General features: G+C 41.0%; 1 protein-coding gene across 1 annotated transcript; it reads left to right on the forward strand.

The window, feature by feature from the left end:
* Positions 1–741: 741 nt before the first annotated feature.
* On the forward strand, positions 742–18,936 carry LOC136838206 (tripartite motif-containing protein 59-like). Its single transcript, XM_067103079.1, is given in 6 exon segments — positions 742–906; positions 13,344–13,655; positions 13,657–13,998; positions 14,327–14,485; positions 16,825–17,004; positions 18,299–18,936. Coding segments are annotated over 6 exon segments (1,659 nt in total). The 5' UTR covers positions 742–795; the 3' UTR covers positions 18,854–18,936.
* Positions 18,937–20,494: the final 1,558 nt, after the last annotated feature.

A 20,494-nucleotide genomic window follows, 5' to 3' on the forward strand; every position in this document is an offset into this window, starting at 1 on the left:
ATATATATATATATATATATATATATATATATATATATATATATATATATATATATATATATATATATATATGTAAAGTTCTTAGGATGGAAGCAAAGTGTGTTACAATTATTAGCAAGGAGAGTGACTAGTTTACTGTGAAATCTAGGCTAACAAAAGTGTTTTGTGTCTCATTGACTGATTAACACCTGTATGGACAGAGTGACTGGTGTTGACAGATGAAATGGTGCTGGCTACGGACAGTGGAGAAAGACTGAAGTAACTGGTGAAAGAATTGGAAAGTGTCTACAAGAAGAGCAACTTGAGAATGAATGGCTATTGGGAGAATGGATGATTTGTTGGGATACTTGGAGGAGAAAATGATGATGATAATGACAACTGCATTTCAGGAAAAAATGAAGCAGCACAGCAGGAATTCTGTTGACAATATGTTTTCTGTTCTTCTGACTCACTGTCTCTCCTCCTTGCGGAGTTCATCTGATGAGTCTCAAGATGAAGGCATGAGTGATTCACAATAACAAGAGCAACTTCCATCTCTTCTTTGTCAAGTTGCTTGAAAGAGGAAAAAGCAGCAGTGAAGGTCCTTGTCAGGGTCACGTTGCCTGGCTGATGTCTGACAAAGGTCGTCACGTCATATGATCTGGATTCCCCAGTGACAAGGAGATAAGGCCTCTAATTAGGGGCAAGGTCTTATGCCGGCTTCTGGTGGGCATGCGGACATAAAGCTGGGTGCCCTCGACAGGCGATCAGTTCCCTTGTAAGTGATACATTGGTCGTCGTCGGCTGCTTCCAGTGATGTCCTTCTTGAAAAGACTCCTGAGGATTGCATCACTCACCTTGAGGAATCTTCTTCCTTCCTTCCTGTGGATTCTCAGTCCCCCAGAATCAGAATCAGCAATCACAATGGTAAGAGATTCTGGATCATCTTGTCATCATTCACAAAGACTCTTCTCATCACCTGCTTCTTTTAAGGGGTCCATCTGGCCCTCTGGTGAGTCACAAAGTCTCATCAGCCCTCACTCGAATTTTTTCCGCTACTACAATCACCCCAGACATTCCCTGGCCTCCACTAAGCTACACTTTACATACAAAACATTCAATTGAATGCATCCATGCAAAATCATGCATCGTGTATCAAAATGCAGCCTTGCAATAAACCACTATAATCTTGTAGCTGATAAGGACACACAGCTGATAGTGCAGGTGTCACTGGGTGAGGAAATACTTTCATGGTAAGTGTGACTCTTGCAAACGCAGATATGTCTGTATGTATGTATGTATACATGTAGGTATCTATCTACTATATATATATATATATATATATATATATATATATATATATATATATATATATATACTATATATATATATATACTATATATATATATATATATATATATATATATATATATATATATATATATATATATATATATATATATATATATATATATATATATATATATATATATATATATATATATATATATATATATATATATATATATATATATATATATATATATATATATATATTCAGTGTGGTAACTATCATTATTACTACTCTTGTTTTATTATTATTATTATTATTATCAGTGTGAATAACTAGCTTAGGAATGAGCTTCTAGAGTAGACTATGACTTTGACCATCAAGCTCGTTTTAACTAATTGTGTCTGGAAGTGTGTGTTGGCGTGTGAATGAGCTTAGGATCCAAGTGTGTGTGTGTGTGTGTGTTTGTGTGTGTGTGTGTGTGTTGTGTGTGTGTGTGTGTGTGTGTGTGTGTGCATGCAGTGACGTTCGGGAGACAAGGTAGATAGACAGGCGAGGAGGACAGCAATTATGATAATGATTACGAGCGAATGAAAGGGAAGGAGTGGACAAGACAGTAGACGGTTCCTGTGAGATCTTCTCACAGTTCCTCTTCTCACAAGAAGAGGAACTGATGAGGTCATTGGTGCTGCTTCCTGACTGAAGGGAAATCTCTCTCTCTCTCAAAAAGGCCTTATTATCAAGAGAGAGAGAGAGAGAGAGAGAGAGAGAGAGAGAGAGAGAGAGAGAGAGAGAGAGAGTTGTAGATAAGGAGCCTAACTGGCAAGGCCTCATTATCTATTATGTTATTTGTCTCTTCAAACTTCAAATGGGAGCGTTCTTCTTCTTCTTATGGCTGACGGGAGGGAAGGATTTGTTCATGACCGTCCATTGAGACAGACAGACAAACAGACAGACCTGTCAAACCCTCTTACAATCATATTCCCTCATCGTAACAAATCACGAAGAGATGTTGTTGCAATACTTGACATCATCGCTTATCACAACACTCCTCCTCCTCGAACTTTCTAAAAGAGAAAGATAAGGAAGAAGGCGCTTGTTGTGCCTCCGAGAGTTTGGTACATGATAGAAAGTTTGCTCTCTCTTACCGTCCTCTTCTTGGGAGCCCAAGAAAGAAAGGGTCAATGTCGTGGGTCGCCTGAAGACATGCAATTTAGTTCCAGAGGTAGAGCAGAATGAGGCTGTTGAAATGGCTGCTAAAACAGAAGGTAGTTCATTGTGAAGCAAGTGGGAACTGCACTCAGCTCAGCAACTTCTAAAACCTTTTAATGCTACGAAATACCAGATTGCACGCCACACAATAAATATCTGTAGAGATTTAAATTAACTATATCAATAAGTGCGATATGTATAACACTTAGCCAACTGCATACCTTGGCAAACGTATGTACACAAACCAACAGTCAAAACTGATATCCACATACACAAAAATTAAGGTAACTTCCCTGAAAGGGGACGAAAGCTTCGTATTACAAATACAAGGTATGAATAACAGGTATACAACATTTAAAATCGTAATGCTATACAAATATAAGAAGTGATGATAATCGGAAGACATCGAATATGGGATAAGCATTGTCCCTACAAATGCTCTCGGACTTACAGAGAAACTCCCCTGAGTTTTACAGACCCACCGATATCATCCTGGGACGAAGGAAGGCTTACGTGGAGGTAGACTGCCATGAAGCAGTTTCTTTTGGACAGTGTTAAATGATGAAAGGACTTGCCACTTCAAAGGCCTTGTTGTATTTCCTTTAGGATAAACTGGAGCTCAGAGTGTAAGAGAGTTGCTACACCCTTTGCGATCAAATTCTCCTTCGTAACTGACTTGCATTTCTGCCAACCTCAGGATGAAAGCAAAAGCACGAGTGGCTGGTTCGGTCAAAAGCAGATTGGCTGCTGGGAACAGTGAGCTGTTAACAACCAAGGGGCAGTTGGATATGTCAGAATTAAGCTGATTGTCTACCAGTGACTATGCTAATTAAACAAAATCTATATAATTACATAAAATACAAATTCCATAAGGAATTTTGGTACACTGTGGGGGGAAGGAATCCAGAAACAAGGGTTTTTGGATTTTGCCAAATACAAATATAGATAGATAGGTAAACTTATCAAAGTTTATCTATTCAACATTTCAGGAGTTTTTCTTTCGTTTTCCACAGCAGTCTCTCATTCAGGTCTCAGAAGGTGGAGGTAATTTGTCAAGGTTAGGCAAATCCCTTGATTTTGCATCTCCATCATCCTCTAAGGAAAGACAGGCCATTAGATTAATATGGAGTTTACAAATCTGTCAGGTAATACTATATTATGTGTAGTCTTCCTGATCTCATGAGTTAAAGTTTCCTTTATTCGACCTGAAGGGTTTTCATTAATCTTAACATGATCTCCCTTAATCAAAACAATGTCACCTACTTTTCGAGGATGATGAGTCATGAGGTGATATCTACCCGTCTTGTCAACCGCTTGTCTTAATTGCGTCTACATAAACTCACGATAATAAATATCTGCTGTATAAGAGTATTCTTAATCCTAAATAGTTGTTCAAATCTATCAGTAATTGCCCAAGGGACGAATTCTCCTTCCTGAGGTAAAGGTTGTCAGTCTGGAACGACATTGAGTGAAGAAGCTCATACGCCATAATGAACATTTCGGGAGTTACTGGTTCAGGAAGGTCTTCAGCTGCACTGTCCCTGAGAGCCTCTTCAAAAGATATTGGCCGTCGGTTCACCAAGTGGACAACTTGACATAAGTCAAACTCCAAATCAAAACAAGAAAGAATATTGTTCTTTATGGGCCCTTACAGAAGCCTCTATGTTAACTGGACACAAATGTCGACAAGGGAACCGAACTGACTACATCCTTTGAAATATTGTTGACAAGTTAAAGGTTTAACACCTCGCTCCTCAAAACACAACTGTTTGTGTGGAGCATTAAAAAGGAAGTTATAACATTAGCTCCTCCGCCTGCACCTCTGGCTGGTGTGTGTGTGTGTGTGTGTGTGTGAGAGAGAGAGAGAGAGAGAGAGAGAGAGAGAGAGAGAGAGAGAGAGAAAGATCGCGTGTCGAAAAGACACCAAAAGAGAAAGGAAGAAGGAAGAGGCACTATGACAGAAGTCCCCAGCCTAGAATGAACATTCATACAATCATTGTAACCTGTCTTTTTCCTCCCTCCAGTTGGCATTGGATATGCACTCCCTCCTCCTCCTCCTCCTCCTCCTCCCACTATCCTCCTCCTTCTTCTCTTCCTCCCCTCATCCTCTTCCTCCTCCTGCTCTCCCTCATCCTCCTCCTCCTCCTCCTCCCACCATCCTCCTCCTTCTCTTCTTCCTTCTTCTCCTCCTCCTCCTCCCACCATCCTCCTCCTTCTTCTCCTTCTCCTCCCACCATCCTCCTCCTTCTCATCCTCTTCCTCCTCCTCCTCCTCTTCCTCCCACCATCCTCCTCCTTCTTCTCCTTCTCCCCCTCCTTCTTCTCCTCCTCCTCCCACCATCCTCCTCCTCCTCCTTTTCCTCTTCATTCTTCTCCTCCTCCTCCTCCTTCTCCCACCATCCTCATTCTTCTTGTCCTCTTCCTCCTCCTCCTCCTCCTCAGACCATCCTCCTCTTCCTCTTCCTCCTCCTCCCACCATCCTCCTCCTTCTCATCCTCTTCCTCCTCCTCCTACCATCTTCCTCCTCCTACCACCATCCTCCTCCTCCTCTTCCTCCCACCATCCTCCTCCTTCTCCTTCTCCTCTCCTCTTCCCACCATCTTCCTTCTTCTCATCCTCTTCCTCCTCCTTCTTCTCCTCCTCCTCCTCCTCCTCCTCCTCCCACCAGCCTCCTCCTTTTCATCCTCTTCCTCCTCCTTCTTCTCCTCCTCTTCATTCTCCTCCTCCCCTCCATCCTCTTCTTACTCCTTCTTCTCCTCCTCCTCCTCCCACCATCCTCCTCCTTCTCATCCTCCTCTTCCTCCATTCTCTTACCATCCTCCTCCTCCTCTTCCTCCCACCATCCTCCTCCTCCTCCCACCATCCTCCTCCTTCTCATCCTCTTCCTCCTCCTCCTCTTACCATCCTCCTCCTCCTCTTCCTCCCACCATCCTCCTCCTCCTCCCACCATCCTCGTCCTTCTCCTCCTCCTCCCACCATCCTTCTCCTTCTTCTCCTCTTCCTCCTCCTTCTTTTTCTCCTCCTCCTCCTCCCACCATCCTTCTCCTTCTTCTCCTCTTCCTCCTCCTTCTTTTTCTCCTCCTCCTCCTCCCACCATCCTTCTCCTTCTTCTCCTCTTCCTCCTCCTCCTTCTCCTCCTCCTCCTCATACCATCCTCCTCCTCTTCCTCCTTCTCCTCTTCCTCCTCCCATCCTCCTTCTTCTCATCTTCTTCCTCCTCCTCCTCCCACCATCCTCCTCCTCCTTTTCCTCCCACCGTCCTCCTCCTCCTCTTCCTCTCACCATCCTTCTCCTTCTCTTTCTCCTCCTCCTCCTCCTTCTCATCCTCTTCCTCCTCCTCCTCCTCCTCCACCAGCCTCATCCTTCTCATCCTCCTCCTCCTCATACCATCCTCCTCTCCTCTTCCTCCCACCATCCTCCTCCTTCTTCTCCTCCTCGTACCATCCTCCTCCTCTTCTTCCCCTCCTCCTCCCCCTCATCCTCCGCCTCCTCCTCCTCCTAGTCCTCCCCCACCATCTTCCTCTTTGTACTCTTCCTCTTCCTCCTCCTCTCCCTCCAAGAGCAGCAGAAAGGAAGAGGGAAATGGTAGTGGGGGAGGTCTAAGAAAGGAAGGAATCTTCAGTATGAATGACTTTACATCGTCTTCTTCTTTCACCCCTCTCTTTCAAATTACTTCTTCTTCTTCTTCTTCTTCTTCAGGACCATCACAAACCCTCCACCTCCCCAGCATGTCATTGGATACGACAAATGTGTCATCTATAACCGACATGAAGACAGTCCCAGGTAGGAGACTTTAATGTCAGAGAGAGAGAGAGAGAGAGAGAGAGAGAGAGAGAGAGAGAGAGAGAGAGAGAGAGAGAGAGGTAGCAATTGGGGCTAATCAGGTGACATCGACAACCTTATCAAAATGCACCCACCCAAAGAACAGCAGATAGCAGCAAAGGCTCTCTGATCAAAGTCTAAAGGACTCCAGATATTATTATCACTCAGCCGTTGAAATGGGAAGCCTTATCTCTTCTGCCATTTGGGCTTTCTGCTGAAACACCTGAATGGAAGAGAATGAAAAGAAACCATGAGTGTTGACAACATCCCTGATAAAATCTGCCACTCCCTAACAAACTGAGGTCTTGAGAATATCATTCTGTGCACAACAAGCATCAAAGGGAAATAGATGAGCACCATCACGTTACACTCATGTTTTCATAGGAACCACTGGAACAATACAGCTCTTAGCTCACGACAGCTCCTGCTGCTGTCACCTGCAGATGGGCCTTGGGGTGTGATCTGAAGTCCTGTGACTCCTGTCTGTCTGTCTGTGTGTTACCCTCTGTCACTCGATCTCGTCCAGGGTCCTTCGTGTCACTCCACGGTGTCCTGGCTAATCCTTTGCCTCTTTCTCTTCAGCCTGGGGATTCTCAGCAATCCTTCTCTCTCTCTCGAGGTCCTTCAGCTGAGCGAAGAAGCAGTTTGATCTTTTGACCAGATCCCATGAGGCCTGACTCTTCCTTCAAAAATGAGCCTTTACTGATGTTCTCCAAATGTTTTGTTTCCCGCTATTGCAAATGGTGAGCCTATCATTGTTTCTTCAAATACTCGGTACCTTGCGTGTGTGTGTAATTTTATTTGTGTGCTGATCTGCTCAGATCGAAATTCAATTAGTATATCATTTCTATCTTGTGTGTTCACAGTACTTTTCTGTTCCTTTATATACAAGTTTCAGTGTCTTCACATCAGGAAAGCCACAACCCCACAGGGAATTATATAATCCCTGGATTTTATACATATGTGTATATATATATCTCTCTCCTGAAGACCTCAATACCAGGGAAGGTTCAAAAGTGGACATTCTTTATTTTGGTTCCCTGAGGATGGAGGGAGAGACACCTCTAAAACCTTGGAGATAAAGAATCTCTTCTTTTGAACCTTCCTTATTATTGAGGTTCTCTGTGGAAGTACGAACTTTATACACAGTGAATTTGTGTTGTTTGCATACATATCTATATATATATACACATATATATATATATATATATATATATATATATATATATATATATATATATATATATATATATATGACTTTTTATCACATCACCGTGATTCATATACAATCAGTAAGCTACAAGCGTCCTTTAATATCCAATTCGCTCTACCTCGGAAATAATATATTTTCATGTATGTTACTGAAGGGGAATTTTTTAGTTGATAATAAGTTCGTCGTCCCGTGAGCTCGAACCAGCGAAGGACAAGAACTCAGGACTACAGTGGACGCATTAACCCATCCGGCCAGCAAGTGAGGTATAAGTGGATATCGGCTCCCACATACGAATCCCCCGTTGAACTCGGGTGTTTGTATTTAGAGACGATATCCACCCACCTCTGCCATGTTGACCGTGTAATGCGTTTGTCGCACGCAGCCATATTATGACTTTTTATCACATCACCGTGATTCATATACAACACAAATTCACTGTGTATAAAAAAGCTAAAGAGATCATGTTCTGTGAAGACATCACGAAAAGAAACATTGTTGAGTCATGTGTAATAAAGAAAACTCATGTAGATTCGATCAACAGCAGCCCCGGGATGTACAAATGGGATGAACTACTTGTAAACAACATTTTAGACAATTAGTTTTAAAATAGTAGTTCGGTAATTTTTATGTTTATGTACTGCTGCCACAGAGGTGTCTTTGTAACAAATAATGATTTTTTATATCTCGTGACCCTGAGGAGGTGTGGGAAATATACGAGTGCTTAGTCAACTCTTTTCATTCCTTCCTCCAGATCTATGACAACAATATATATATATATATATATATATATATATATATATATATATATATATATATATATATATATATATATATATATATATATATATATATATATATATATATATATATATATATATATATATATATATATATATATATATATATAGTTCTTGTGATGGAAACAAAGTGTGAGTTACAATTTGTAGCAAGGGATAGTGAAGAGAGACTGAAGGAACTGGTGAAAGACTCTGAAAGTGTCTGCAAGAAGAGTAACTTGAGAATGAATGGATGATGGGAGAATGGATGATTTGTTGAGATACTCGGAGAAAGTGGCTATGATAATAACTGCATTTCATGAAGCAATGAAGCAGCAGAGCAGGAATTCTGTTGATATGTTTTCTGTTCTGACTCATTGCCTCTCCTCATTGTGGAGTTCACCTGGTGACCCTCCAAATGAGGGCATGAGTGATTCACAATAGCAAGAACAACTTCCATCTCTTCTGTAAAGTGGCTTGAAAGAGGAAGACGCAGTAGCGAAGGTCCTTATCAGGGTCACGTTGCCTTGCCTGGCTGAGGTGTGACAAAGGTCGTGACGTCATATGATCGGGATTCCCCAATGACAAAGAGATAAGACCACTAATTTGGGGCAAGGTTTTATGCCGGCTCCTGGTGGGCACGCAGATATAAAGCTGGGTGCCCTCAACAGGTGATCATTTCCCCTGCAAGTGATACATTGGTCGTTGTCGGCAGCTTCCAGTGGTGTCCTTCGTGAAAAGACTCCTGAGGGTTGCATCATCCACCCTGAGGAATCTGTTTCCTTCCTTCTTTTCTGTGGATTCTCTGTTCCTCAGAGTCAGAATCAGCAGTCACAATGGTAAGAGATTCTGGATCATCTCCTCATCAATCACAAAGACTCTTCTCATCTCCTGTTTCTTTTAAGAGGTCCATCTGGCCCTCTGGTGAGTCACAAAGTCTCATCAGCCCCTACTCGAATGTTTTCAGCCACTACAATTATCACACACATTCCTTGGCCTTCACTAAGCAACACCCTACATACATAATATTCAATTGAAGCGATCCATCTAAAAAAAGGCTTCATGCACCAAAATGTATCCTTTTAACAACCTCTTGTAATCATGTGGCTGATAAAAACATAAGTCTGATAAGAGAAGGTGTCACTGGGTGAGGAAATACCTTCACGATTAGAGCGTCTTTTGCAAACACAGTTATGTATGTATGTATGCTTGAGGTGTTTATCTATCTATCTGTTTAACCATTTATATATATTGCTACATCTTCCCAAGCACCCAAGCTACCAAAAGCTTAATTTAAAGCACAGTGCACAGTTTTGTATCATAATTAATCTCTCATTCCTTAACTGCCTGATTAGTTCATTTCATCTTCTGATTATTTATTAAAGTTAATATAAGTAATTTTAAAACTTACCCTAATGGCAGTTGTAAGTAAGCACTTACAACTGCCTTGTGAGTAGAGCCTTCAGCTCAGTTATATTCCCCCTTTTTCTTAGTTTTTTACCATTCTCTGAATCAACTGCAGTCAGATCCCAGAAAGGTATTGAGATAAGTAACGAAATCATTCATTTAGTGCCTATAACTGGTTCATGATAAGCATTCCCTAAGTAAAATCGTAAAAAAATATATATATAAATACGCAGAGTAACAGGTACTATTATTATAATTATTAATCTTGTTGTTGTTATTATTATCAATGAGAATGACTAGTTTTGAAATAAGCTTCATTGGTATGATTTTGACCATCAAGCTTGTTTTATTTAATTGTGTGTGAATTTGTGTGTGTGTGTGTGTGTGTGTGTGTGTGTGTGTGTGTTTGTGTTTGTGCAGTGACGTGCGGGAGGTAAGACAAAGAGACTGAAGTGACTGGACGTTAATTGATTTATTCACAGAATCTTCGTACAGGTCAATAGCTCGTGTGAGCCGCAATGTAGTCTTGTCCTCTCGACAGATCAAGGAGAGAATTAAATCTGAGCATTTGTGTTTCTTCACAGATGCAAAATTACATATATATAAATACAAAAAATATTATCATGAAATAGGTATGCATAACTGAATAGAAGACGCAATGTTGTACCATAATAATAACAATACAATATAGATGTCGATAATGGTGATGGAGTTATCCCAGAAAAGTTGTGTGTGAGAATTTTTGCTTTCTCTCAGCCTCGTGGCTAACGCATGACCGTGAGAGAGAGAGAGAGAGAGAGAGAGAGAGAGAGAGAGAGAGAGAGAGAGAGAGAGAAACGGGGTGGTGGTATGTATTGACTACACACACACACACACACACACACACACAGAGAAGGGCCGGGAGCAAAAGTCCTTATCAGAGGAGCCACGTGACCTGGTCGAGGTGCCCATCATATGATGTGGAATCCCCAGTGATAAGGAGATAAAGGACAAGGTCTTATGTAGCTGATAAGAATACGAGTCCAACAAGTGTAAGTGTCATGATGAGTGTGGAAAGTCCCAGGATGTGGTCATAGGGTCAACAGGAAGTCCTTGTGGCTTCAAGAGAATAGGAAGAGAGAATAAAACCACTCAGTGACGGGATGAGGAAATGGGAAGATTTGGGAAGAAGAAAGAAGCAACAGAGAAGGGAAGATCATGTATAGGAATGCAGGAGGAGGGATCAGGTGACCAAGAAGAATGTGAGGGAGAGAGAGAGAGATAAAAGAGGGGGAGAATGTGAAGGAGGACTCTAGGGAGAACAAGAAGAAGTGTCTCAACAAGGAAGTCAATGCAGAGAGAAAGCTGAAAGAGCAAATGGAGTCATCACGAAAGAGGCAAAGGGACAAATGCTGTCTGAAGGGAATGAAGTCCTGGGCTGATGGAGTGATCATTTTGAAGCTCTGTTGATTGAGGGAAACAGAAGAGGGGCAGAGTTCAATGAGACTAGAGTGTGAGGGGTTGAGATCATTTGGAGAATGCTTGTGGAAGTGAGGAGGAAAATCAAGAGGCTGAAGAGTGGCAAGGCACCAGCAGTTGATGGGATTACAAATGAGATGTCGTGAAAGAGTGATTTGGTTGCTGACCTTGATGCATAAGGTATGTCTGGAGAAGGGAAAGGTCCAAGAAGAATGCTGCAGCATTAGCTGTGGGGTGATTTGGGATGTGTGATGTGGTGGACTGATGGGTGTATTGATTGTCTGTGGAAGGAGAAGGTGTGTATCCTTCACTTCAGGGGAACATTTGCTGAAAAAAGTACCTGTAAAAAGAGAGAGTAGAGCAGGGAGAGATCTAGAGGAAAGATAAGCACTTGGTTACTCAGTAGAAGATTTTCCTTTGATTCTAATCGTGCTAGTGAAGAGAACACAGAGGAAGGAAGGGAACACCAAGGAAACACTGTCGTATAAGGGCTATTATCTAAGAAGGGACAGATAAGGTCAATATATCCAATTAATCACTGAGTTAAAGAATAAATGATAATACAGTTATGATTGAACACAAGTATTAAATTCATCAAACCAAGAAACCCTGTCTGCTGATTATTACAGACAAATCCAAGACCTTTCTCTCTGATAGCAAAATCACCATCAATTACTGAAGCCCAAAATACCATCCTGTATCAGTTGCAAAGTCTTAGAACAACTGCACAAGTCCAGTGGTGAAATCATGTCTCCTAGATCCTTCTTTTCAAAGTTTCCTACATAATTCCATTCATTCCTGCATTTGTAACTTCACAACACTGGCATCACAATGTTTCTGGAAGTTTCATTCCAGTTTAGCAACTTATTCAATCATTGTTTTGTCATTGTTCTATCTATTTTAGTTAAGAGTGGTTCGTGGTGGTAGGTTTCTGTTTCTTAATAGTAGCAGTTATAACTTGGACCATCGACGGATGGTCTCTCATCTGTCACTTTTTCGTAAGTTGTATTTCAACAGAGAATTTCACTTTCACAATTGATCCCTGATCCCCTTCATCTGCCGAGAGCAACCAGATTTGCTGAATAGCAGCACCAATATGCAGTAAATGTTCCTTGCTGTTGAACTTCTTAGTTACAGTGGTCCTTTATCCCTCACACTGTTGGACGGTAGAACAGTCTCCCTGAGGATATTGTGCAATTGGCACTTCAGAAGTTCAAGTAGAGATGCAATGCGTTACTGCCCTAATACATTTTATTACATTTTTTATCTGTTTATTAATTATTTTTTTTTCTTTTTATTAAGTGAGATCTTTTTGTATTTCCTTTTACCCTCTCTTACTTTCTAACGAGCACCATACTCTTTCAAGTCAGTGGCCCCTGTAGACTTGTTCCATACGAATAGTTCTTCATCTTCTGAATAATAATCACTCTAATAATAGTAGTGTGAGTGCTGGTTTTAGTTACATCAGTATTATAGAAATTGGGAAAAGCATTATTTCTTGTCACGGAGTCAGTTAAGCCATCTTTTGGAAAACAAAACATGGAATTTCTTTTATAGTTCTGATGTTATTTTGACGAATTTGGCCTTCACTTCCAACCCGATCGTTTCCACCAGTGATGAAAGACCCCAACGGGAACCATTTCTGTAGGGTCAGGTTGGGTGGTAGTTTGGTAGGTGTAAAACCCCCAACCCACTCCTGCCGGGACCTGGCACCTTACGTTAGGTTAAGTTAGGTTACTGTGCATCCCTGTGTTTCACAATGGTTTCCCACTTTGGTTGCATGTGATAGTTGCGTGTGAACTTTACTTGTCAGAAATGGAATCAAATTCCTCAAAATCACATCAGGAATAAAAAAAGTATACAAACAAACTGCTTTATTTCCCAGAGGCAAATTTAGCAATGAGAAATGTGATCAGTCCGGTGAGCAAATGAATGAAGTTATCTGAAAAACCAAAATGCTATTCAGTGAATTGTTCCAATTCCAAAAGAATTCAGATCTATAATAATTTCATTGTTTACATCTGATATTGCATTTTAGATAACAAGAGCTTTAGGCAAACAGCTTCAAATCCTATGGGTCAGACCTTTGAGTGATTGATAGCAATCATTTTCTTTAGCAAGGAAGATAATCTTGTGTAAGATTGCACTTGCATCTGGAAGGATCACTGATTTCTGTGTTCTTTTCAGGCGCCCAATCCCCTGGAGTGTGACATTTGCTGTAATACATACAATGACGATCACTACCCGAGGATCCTCCCTTGTACCCACGTGTTCTGTGGCCGTTGCATCACTGAGCTCATCTCGACCCAAAAGATGCGCTGTCCTTCCTGCAGAGTGAAATTCACAGCCAATTCAGCTGAAGACCTCATGATTAACAGAGACATCCTTGATGTCGCAAAGCAACTTGCATCCAAGCACGTAGGATCTAAAATTACATCCACAAGACCAAAGAAACCCTTTCTGAAGACTTCTCAGGATTCCAGGGAGAATGTTATCACTTTGCCAAGAAATGGAGGCTGAGGTTAAGGATCGCATTAAAAGCAGCAATAAGATGAGAAAAGGTCTTGAAGGATTTATGCAAACACTGGAAGAGGTAAAGCTTTCCAGTAAAGAGACTTGGAGCAATATTGCCCGAGATAATAAATTGCTGATGGACAAGTTGGATATCATTAAAGGAAAGCTACAAACAATGAAAGACTTAGAAGACAAATTGGAAGCAGCAACTGACTTTGCTTCTGGTGAAAGTCCTATGGACGAGGCCGAAAAGGTTTTTCATGAAGTTGATGAGACAGCCAATGAAATAAAGCAACTTTTTCAGGAGGATAAACACAACATAAAGCAGGTGTGTCTGATCTCTCTCTCTCTCTCTCTCTCTCTCTCTCTCTCTCTCTCCTGGTTCAAACACTGCTCAAGAAAAGGATCATCGCTTTTTTACTTCACTGTATCACTCATCCTACGGCTTAAGATATCTTCAGAATATGCCCATATTATCAGCCAATTCTGGCCTTATCCATGAATTTATAATACAAGTTCTTTTCTAGTTTTGTAGATATCTATGATTTCATCCATTCTGAGAGTCCTATTAATCAGAATAATCTCTGTAATCTCTTTGCCCTAATTGCAATTGCAAGATACTCTTCATAATCTGTCTTCTTGGATTTGTCTTCCAGGACTCTCTCAAGATGAAAATTAATTTGGAAAATGCATTGGAGGTAATAGGAAGAATGATTGAGGAAGAGGAAGAACAACAAGAGCAAGAACAAGAAACAGAGCAAGAACAAGAGGAAGGAGAACAAGAGGAGGAGAGAGATTCTATAATGAAAATTACGGTAAGTTCATCGAGTCTTTTCTTCCACAGGAAATCAAAAACCTGAAAAAATTGTCCTGAGAAACGTCTATTCAATAAACTCAAGCTAATTGTAACTGAATGAGATGATAACGTTTAATTTGTTTCAAACACCCATCACTTTACAAAAGTCTATCCTAAGAGTCAGCGCAATTTCCAGACACTCCACATAAGAGGAAGAAGAGTTTCCTTTCCACTTGTCTGAGGATGCGTCTGGATCTCTGGGTGCCCCTGCTGGGGAAATTGGCCGTTCTGTGTGTGTGTGTGTGTGTGTGTGTGTGTGTGTGTGTGTGATGTTCCCAACACTTCTGCCATCTCCTTCAGAGATCTTGTGTTTTCTTTGTTCATTCCCACCTTTAAAAGTTACTATTCCATACCAAGATATCATTCTGCTTACTATTCCATTCCAAGTTATCATTCTGCTTACTCTTCCACTTTGTGGTGTTGGGGAGTGGTTCATCAACTATTTTGTTCCTCTTATTAAAATATGATTCACTACTTGGCAAAAATCAGGACAAGTGTGGAGATCCATGCATTCCCTTGCCTTGCACTTTACACCCTCTCTTCTGATGCCACCACTCCTTCCGGCACTAACATTCACATGGCACCACTCCTGCACACCCAACAGCACTTGTCCCCTGCCATAGTACTAAGCACCACAAAAGCACCTTCTGACACTTGAAGTAGCACTTTGGAGTCTTCTGTGTCTGGGACAGTAAGGCCTTCTGGCCACTTTCATACTATTTATGCCTTCCAGAGGTCTCACTTCTCTGGAGCCAAAGGCTCTTGTGGAAGACACCAACCCTCTCCCTCTGATGTTGGGTCTCTAAATTCTCCTGCTCAGATCCTCTGTACAGGTGCACAGCCCGTCTCTTAATAACCACTTGTCTGCCTCAAACCACCCGCAAAGGTAACCTGTGTCTAACCATTCAGCTTTGTAACTGCTAAATGTGACTCACCCTGCGCCATCAGAGTCAGCAGTTGCTTTGATTAACCCTCCCAGAATTTGATGAGAATGACTCTTTAGGAGAGGCAGGAACTCCTTCAGTAAGTAATTCCTCTTGCCCCCATACTACAGAACCTGATTCCTGCTGATGAAGTGAAACCTGTATAAGTTCAAGTCTTCTCTCATACTTCTGCTCCTCCACCTTCACATCCCTTTCCAATGAGGTACATGAGCCCCTAGATCAGGCTTCCCTTAATGACTTAACAACATATAAGACTGTATTTTTGCTAGCTTGTGATTCAGCCCTTCGAGTATGTCGACTTCATGCCTGACTAAGCTAAGGGACATGTTCTAAGATCTGATAGAGAGAGCTTTGGTATCTCCTTTACCAAAGGAGGATTTGTAGTCCAGACACAGACGACCACTTCTTCCTTTCACCCCAAGTCCTCTCCAAGCTTCATCACTCCTTCCTGCCTTTCTTCCTTCCTTCCTTCCTTCCTTACCACTCCAGCAGGGAAGTAAAGAAAGTTATCTTGCTCAAAGTCCAGTCAGACCCATCGTGCATTATGTAAAGAGGATGGAATCCTATGAAAAAGAGAGTCTGTTTTATCCATAGCAGCTGTGAAATGGGAAATCAATAAGAGTGCTATATCATTCTGTCTGGGACAGGTCGTTTTAATGGTTAATTGTCCCCATAACTGAGTGTGTTGTATTGCAAGTGAAGATTAGTGATAGTGAGATCAGGGTTATGTCAATTTCAGTAGCTTTCTGAAACTAATGTGGATGTTCATTCAATTCAGTGAGTTATTGGTTTTTTAATCTACTTTGACCAGCCTTGAATTATAAAGTCACAACCTTGCTAACAAGGATCCTTCCATTTCATGACCCATATCAGCCTCCACAGTCTGTTGGTACTGTTCACCTCACCCTAGGATTCACTAAGTCAAGTGGCCTGGTTAGTGATATCCTCAGGGCAATGATTCCTTCCCTCCTAAACAGCTATTCAGGTTCTCTCAAAGTAAAATGTTTGTGATGAAACAAATAAATTTCTTCAGAACCAAAGCTGATCTTTTCATAAAACCCACAGATGGGGTGCTCTCCTTCCTTCATACTCAGACAGGTGGAAAAGGGAACTATTCTTTTTCTTCTTCTTCTTCTTCTTCTTCTTCTAGGAAATGTCTAGAGATTGTGCTAACACACAGGGAAGATTATCATGCAGTAATGTGTTTGTATAGGAAAACAATCATAAGCATTATTAAATGCCTACCCTTTCAATTGATTGGGATGTTACCAAATCTAAATATATTTTTAATGAAACTTAATAGCTTCTAACCTCAACTGGTTGAAAGATTTTCAATCAAGGAACCCTTCCTCAGGTAACTGACCTCCGAAGTCCTCGTGGTCACTTGAGAGGGGATACCCAAAGAGAGATATTTGTCGTGATGACCATCAAAGGGAAACTCAGGATGGCCCCAGTCAAGATTGAGTCCAACAACCAACTATACATCAATCATCTTGAAGAAGGAAGGCTCCCACCAGGATGCTTTGTCATAGAGGTAAGCTTATTCCTATGAGGATATGAGTAGGGTTCCTTTCCATGGCTCATAATCCTTAAGGAATCATTGTCTACGTTCACTATCGTGTTAGGAATTTCTTCATCTGAAATGAACATCATGAACAGTTCTTGATAAGGAATGTGAGTCCAGCACTGGCTGACCAAGGTCACATTGTATGGAGAAAAGAGAAGATACTGCAACTTGGGGATCTGAATGAGCATGGATGTGGTGCAGACGGTAAGGGAAAGAATAACAACAGCAGATTTGTTTAAGGAGGGAAAGCAAGCAGAATGGTTTGGCACTGAGTGAGAGAGACAAAGGTGAAAGGGCAATGTGTGCAAACATGGAAAGGACAGCAGCAGATGTTGGTGCAAAATTGGTGGTAAGAAAATCATTCTTGAACAGATTGTGTGGAATAACTCATGTTCACAGATGATGCAATACTGATGATGAGGGATAGTGAAGAGAAACTGCAGGAACTGGTGAGAGAATCTGGAAGTGTTTGCAAGAAGAGAAAGTTAAGAGTAGATGGATGTTGGGAGAATGGATGATCTGCTTTGGTATTTTTGAGTAGATATATTGGATGTTGGCAGGATGAGGGAACAGGTGAGTCACAGAATAGGTGAAGTAAGTAAGTAAGGAAGGAAGGAAGAAGGAAGTAGGATATGTGCAAAAGATAGGGATGAAGCTTATACTCTCTATAGAGGCCAAGGTGGGATAATGACAAGGCATTGTTGAGCCAAGTCTCCGTTTATGGAAGTGAAGTGTTAATGCTGAATATGAATGAAAGAGAAAGGTGGAAGATGTAGAGCTGAATTGTCTATGTAGTATAGATGGATTACTGTATTTTGCGATGGTTCAGTCATGTGGAGAGGATGGAGGAGGACGACAGGTTTTGTAAAAAGAGTCAAGAAGAAGAAGAAGAAGAAGAAGAAGAAGAAGAAGAAGAAGAAGAAGAAGAAGAAGAATGTGGAAGAAGAGGAGCCCAAGACAGATGGAGTTGTGTGGTACAGTGTTTGATGAGCCTTCGGTGTAGGAGGATAATAAAGAGCTAATGATAATAATATTGTGGAAGTTTCCTGCACAGGGGTTTCATCCACAATAGACTTTTTTGGCCTTTCTTTGTCCTTTGGCATTTTAATCAACCTCTTCTTATTCTTCTTCTTTTGCTCTTCATGTCCATCTCCATGTCTTTGGAAATTCCTGTTTATGCAACCAGTAATAATATTAAAAATAAGGATGAAATAATTTTGATTATTGTTCTAATGATTATCCTCCCCCTTCCCCTTGACAGCTTGAGTCCTTGATGCAAGGGTCTCCTTCTCCTTCTCCTTATTCTCCTCCAAGGGCGTTCCTGGATTTGACATATGAATCCACCCACCTGGGGAGGGTCATCGTCAGGGTCACTGAGAATGGCATGAAGGGTCTCAACTTCCTGTATATGTGTGCGGGAGGGATGGGGCCCTCTTATGCCAACTCTCAGGTCTTAGGTGTGAAGAATAAGGGTGAAGCTGGTGAACATATTGATATGGGTAAATATGTGTCCCATGGAGGAGGAGGAGGAGGAGGCAAATCAACTGAAGCAGTGCTTTCATCGGGGGAAGATTGGCAGAGGGAGATGAAGAGCGAGATCTATAAATGGACGCCATGGAAGGCGGGAGATGTGAGGGGAATCATCTCATATAAAAGAGCTTCTCGGTTTTGGATCGTCACCAGAGATTGTCACAGTTGGAGAAGAAGAGATTGCTTCGGGATGGTGGAGGAAGGACTGGAAGTCCTGAAAGACGCCATCTCGAAGTATCCAGACATTAAAAAGGTCAAGGTGGCCACCTGTGGCCTTATTCTGTGATTTTATACCTCCAATTGAAGCAAATTTTGAGTTTGATTTTAACTCTCATAATCATTCTAAAATAAAGATGTTCTGAGTGGTATTATACGTGTTTCATTTTATTTCCGTACTATTATTATTATTATTATTATTATTATTATTATTATTATTATTATTATTATTATTATTATTATTATTATTATTATTATTATTATTATTATTTCGTGATGAATGATCTCTCTCTCTCTCCGCTTTTCAGTCTCTTCTAAAGGACTAATTATACTGATCCAAACACTAAGTACAAAGCTATTGTTTTACAAGAACAACAGTTGAAGGAGTTGAACAGCCAAGACAGAAACAGACTGATTCTATGAAGGTCAGAAGGTCTGTTTGTCTGTATGAGAAGAAAACACTTAATAAAATACAATAATATAAGAAAAAAGGCTTTGGTCAGAAGTCGCCATTTTTAGAGATTTTCCAAAATGGACTGGGAAAATCTACTGACAAAAGTCATCTTAAATTATTCATTCCTATTCAGAACTACTCGCTGAATAAATAAACTGGTTATTTCATATTATATTGGATTGGCCAATTTTGTATAAGAATGTTCTCATTTATGGGAAATGTTCATTCTGTGAAATCATCCCATCCCCCTCCCCTTCTTTTGATTGTTGATTATGGACTAAGATTTTGTTTTGTTAATGACTGGAACAACAATAAGTATGTCTGAAAGAATAGTAGACTGACCACACTCCCCCCTCAAGGAAGCAAGCAAGCAATCAACCAGTCAAGGCAAAACCAGTCTAGTCTTATAAGCCATGACAATAAAAGCAGGAAGGCAAAAGAGATGTAGCTGCTGCTTTCTTTGAAGGAAAAGTAAATTCTCTGACTGACACCTTCTGCTGCTAGAGACAGAACACTGCAATGTTATTTATGGCTTTTGTCACTAACTGTCACCACCACCACCACCACCGCATGTATGTCACCTACAGTGGGTGAGAGTGAGACGCCCGTCAGGAGGCACAAGAAGAAGAAGAAGAAGAAGAAGAAGAAGAAGAAGAAGAAGAAGAAGAATAAGAAGAAGAAGAAGAAGAAGAAGAATTTACTTTATTTCCTTCTGAAGGAGTTCCCAGAACTTGGAGGTCTCTCTCTGCTGCAAAGGGTGAAAACACTCATTTCAAACACTCAGATTTTTTACTGACTATCATCTAAAGATATTTTATCCACAGTAACATTGCAGATCCTAAATCCCTTGTACTTATTGTAATTAATGCAAAAATTCATGAAAATTGAAAACATACAAAGATTTAATAGGTTTGATAACAGGTTTTTCTAATGACATCCTATAAATGTTGCTGTATAGGTAATGAGACCAGTGATACTAACCACAATAGTGTGTATGTGTAGGGGCGTCAACCTGAACGATATTTATCAGCACGGGAGCAATAACCATCCAGGTGGCAAACAGTGCGACTGGCCAAGTTGAATGGTTGCAACAATAAGAAGTCGCAGCTACACAGTCCATGTCAATGAACGCCATGAACTCTCGTCAAATTTCCTAATCAACTCAGCTGACACCTCTTGTGAACTATATACCCGCAGACCACACAGAAACTAATTTACTAATCGTCAGGAGTTGACAATCTTTACCTTGTCAAAGCT

The sequence above is a fragment of the Macrobrachium rosenbergii genome, unplaced genomic scaffold (assembly GCF_040412425.1).
Source record: "Macrobrachium rosenbergii isolate ZJJX-2024 unplaced genomic scaffold, ASM4041242v1 171, whole genome shotgun sequence".
Classification (NCBI taxonomy): domain Eukaryota; kingdom Metazoa; phylum Arthropoda; class Malacostraca; order Decapoda; family Palaemonidae; genus Macrobrachium; species Macrobrachium rosenbergii.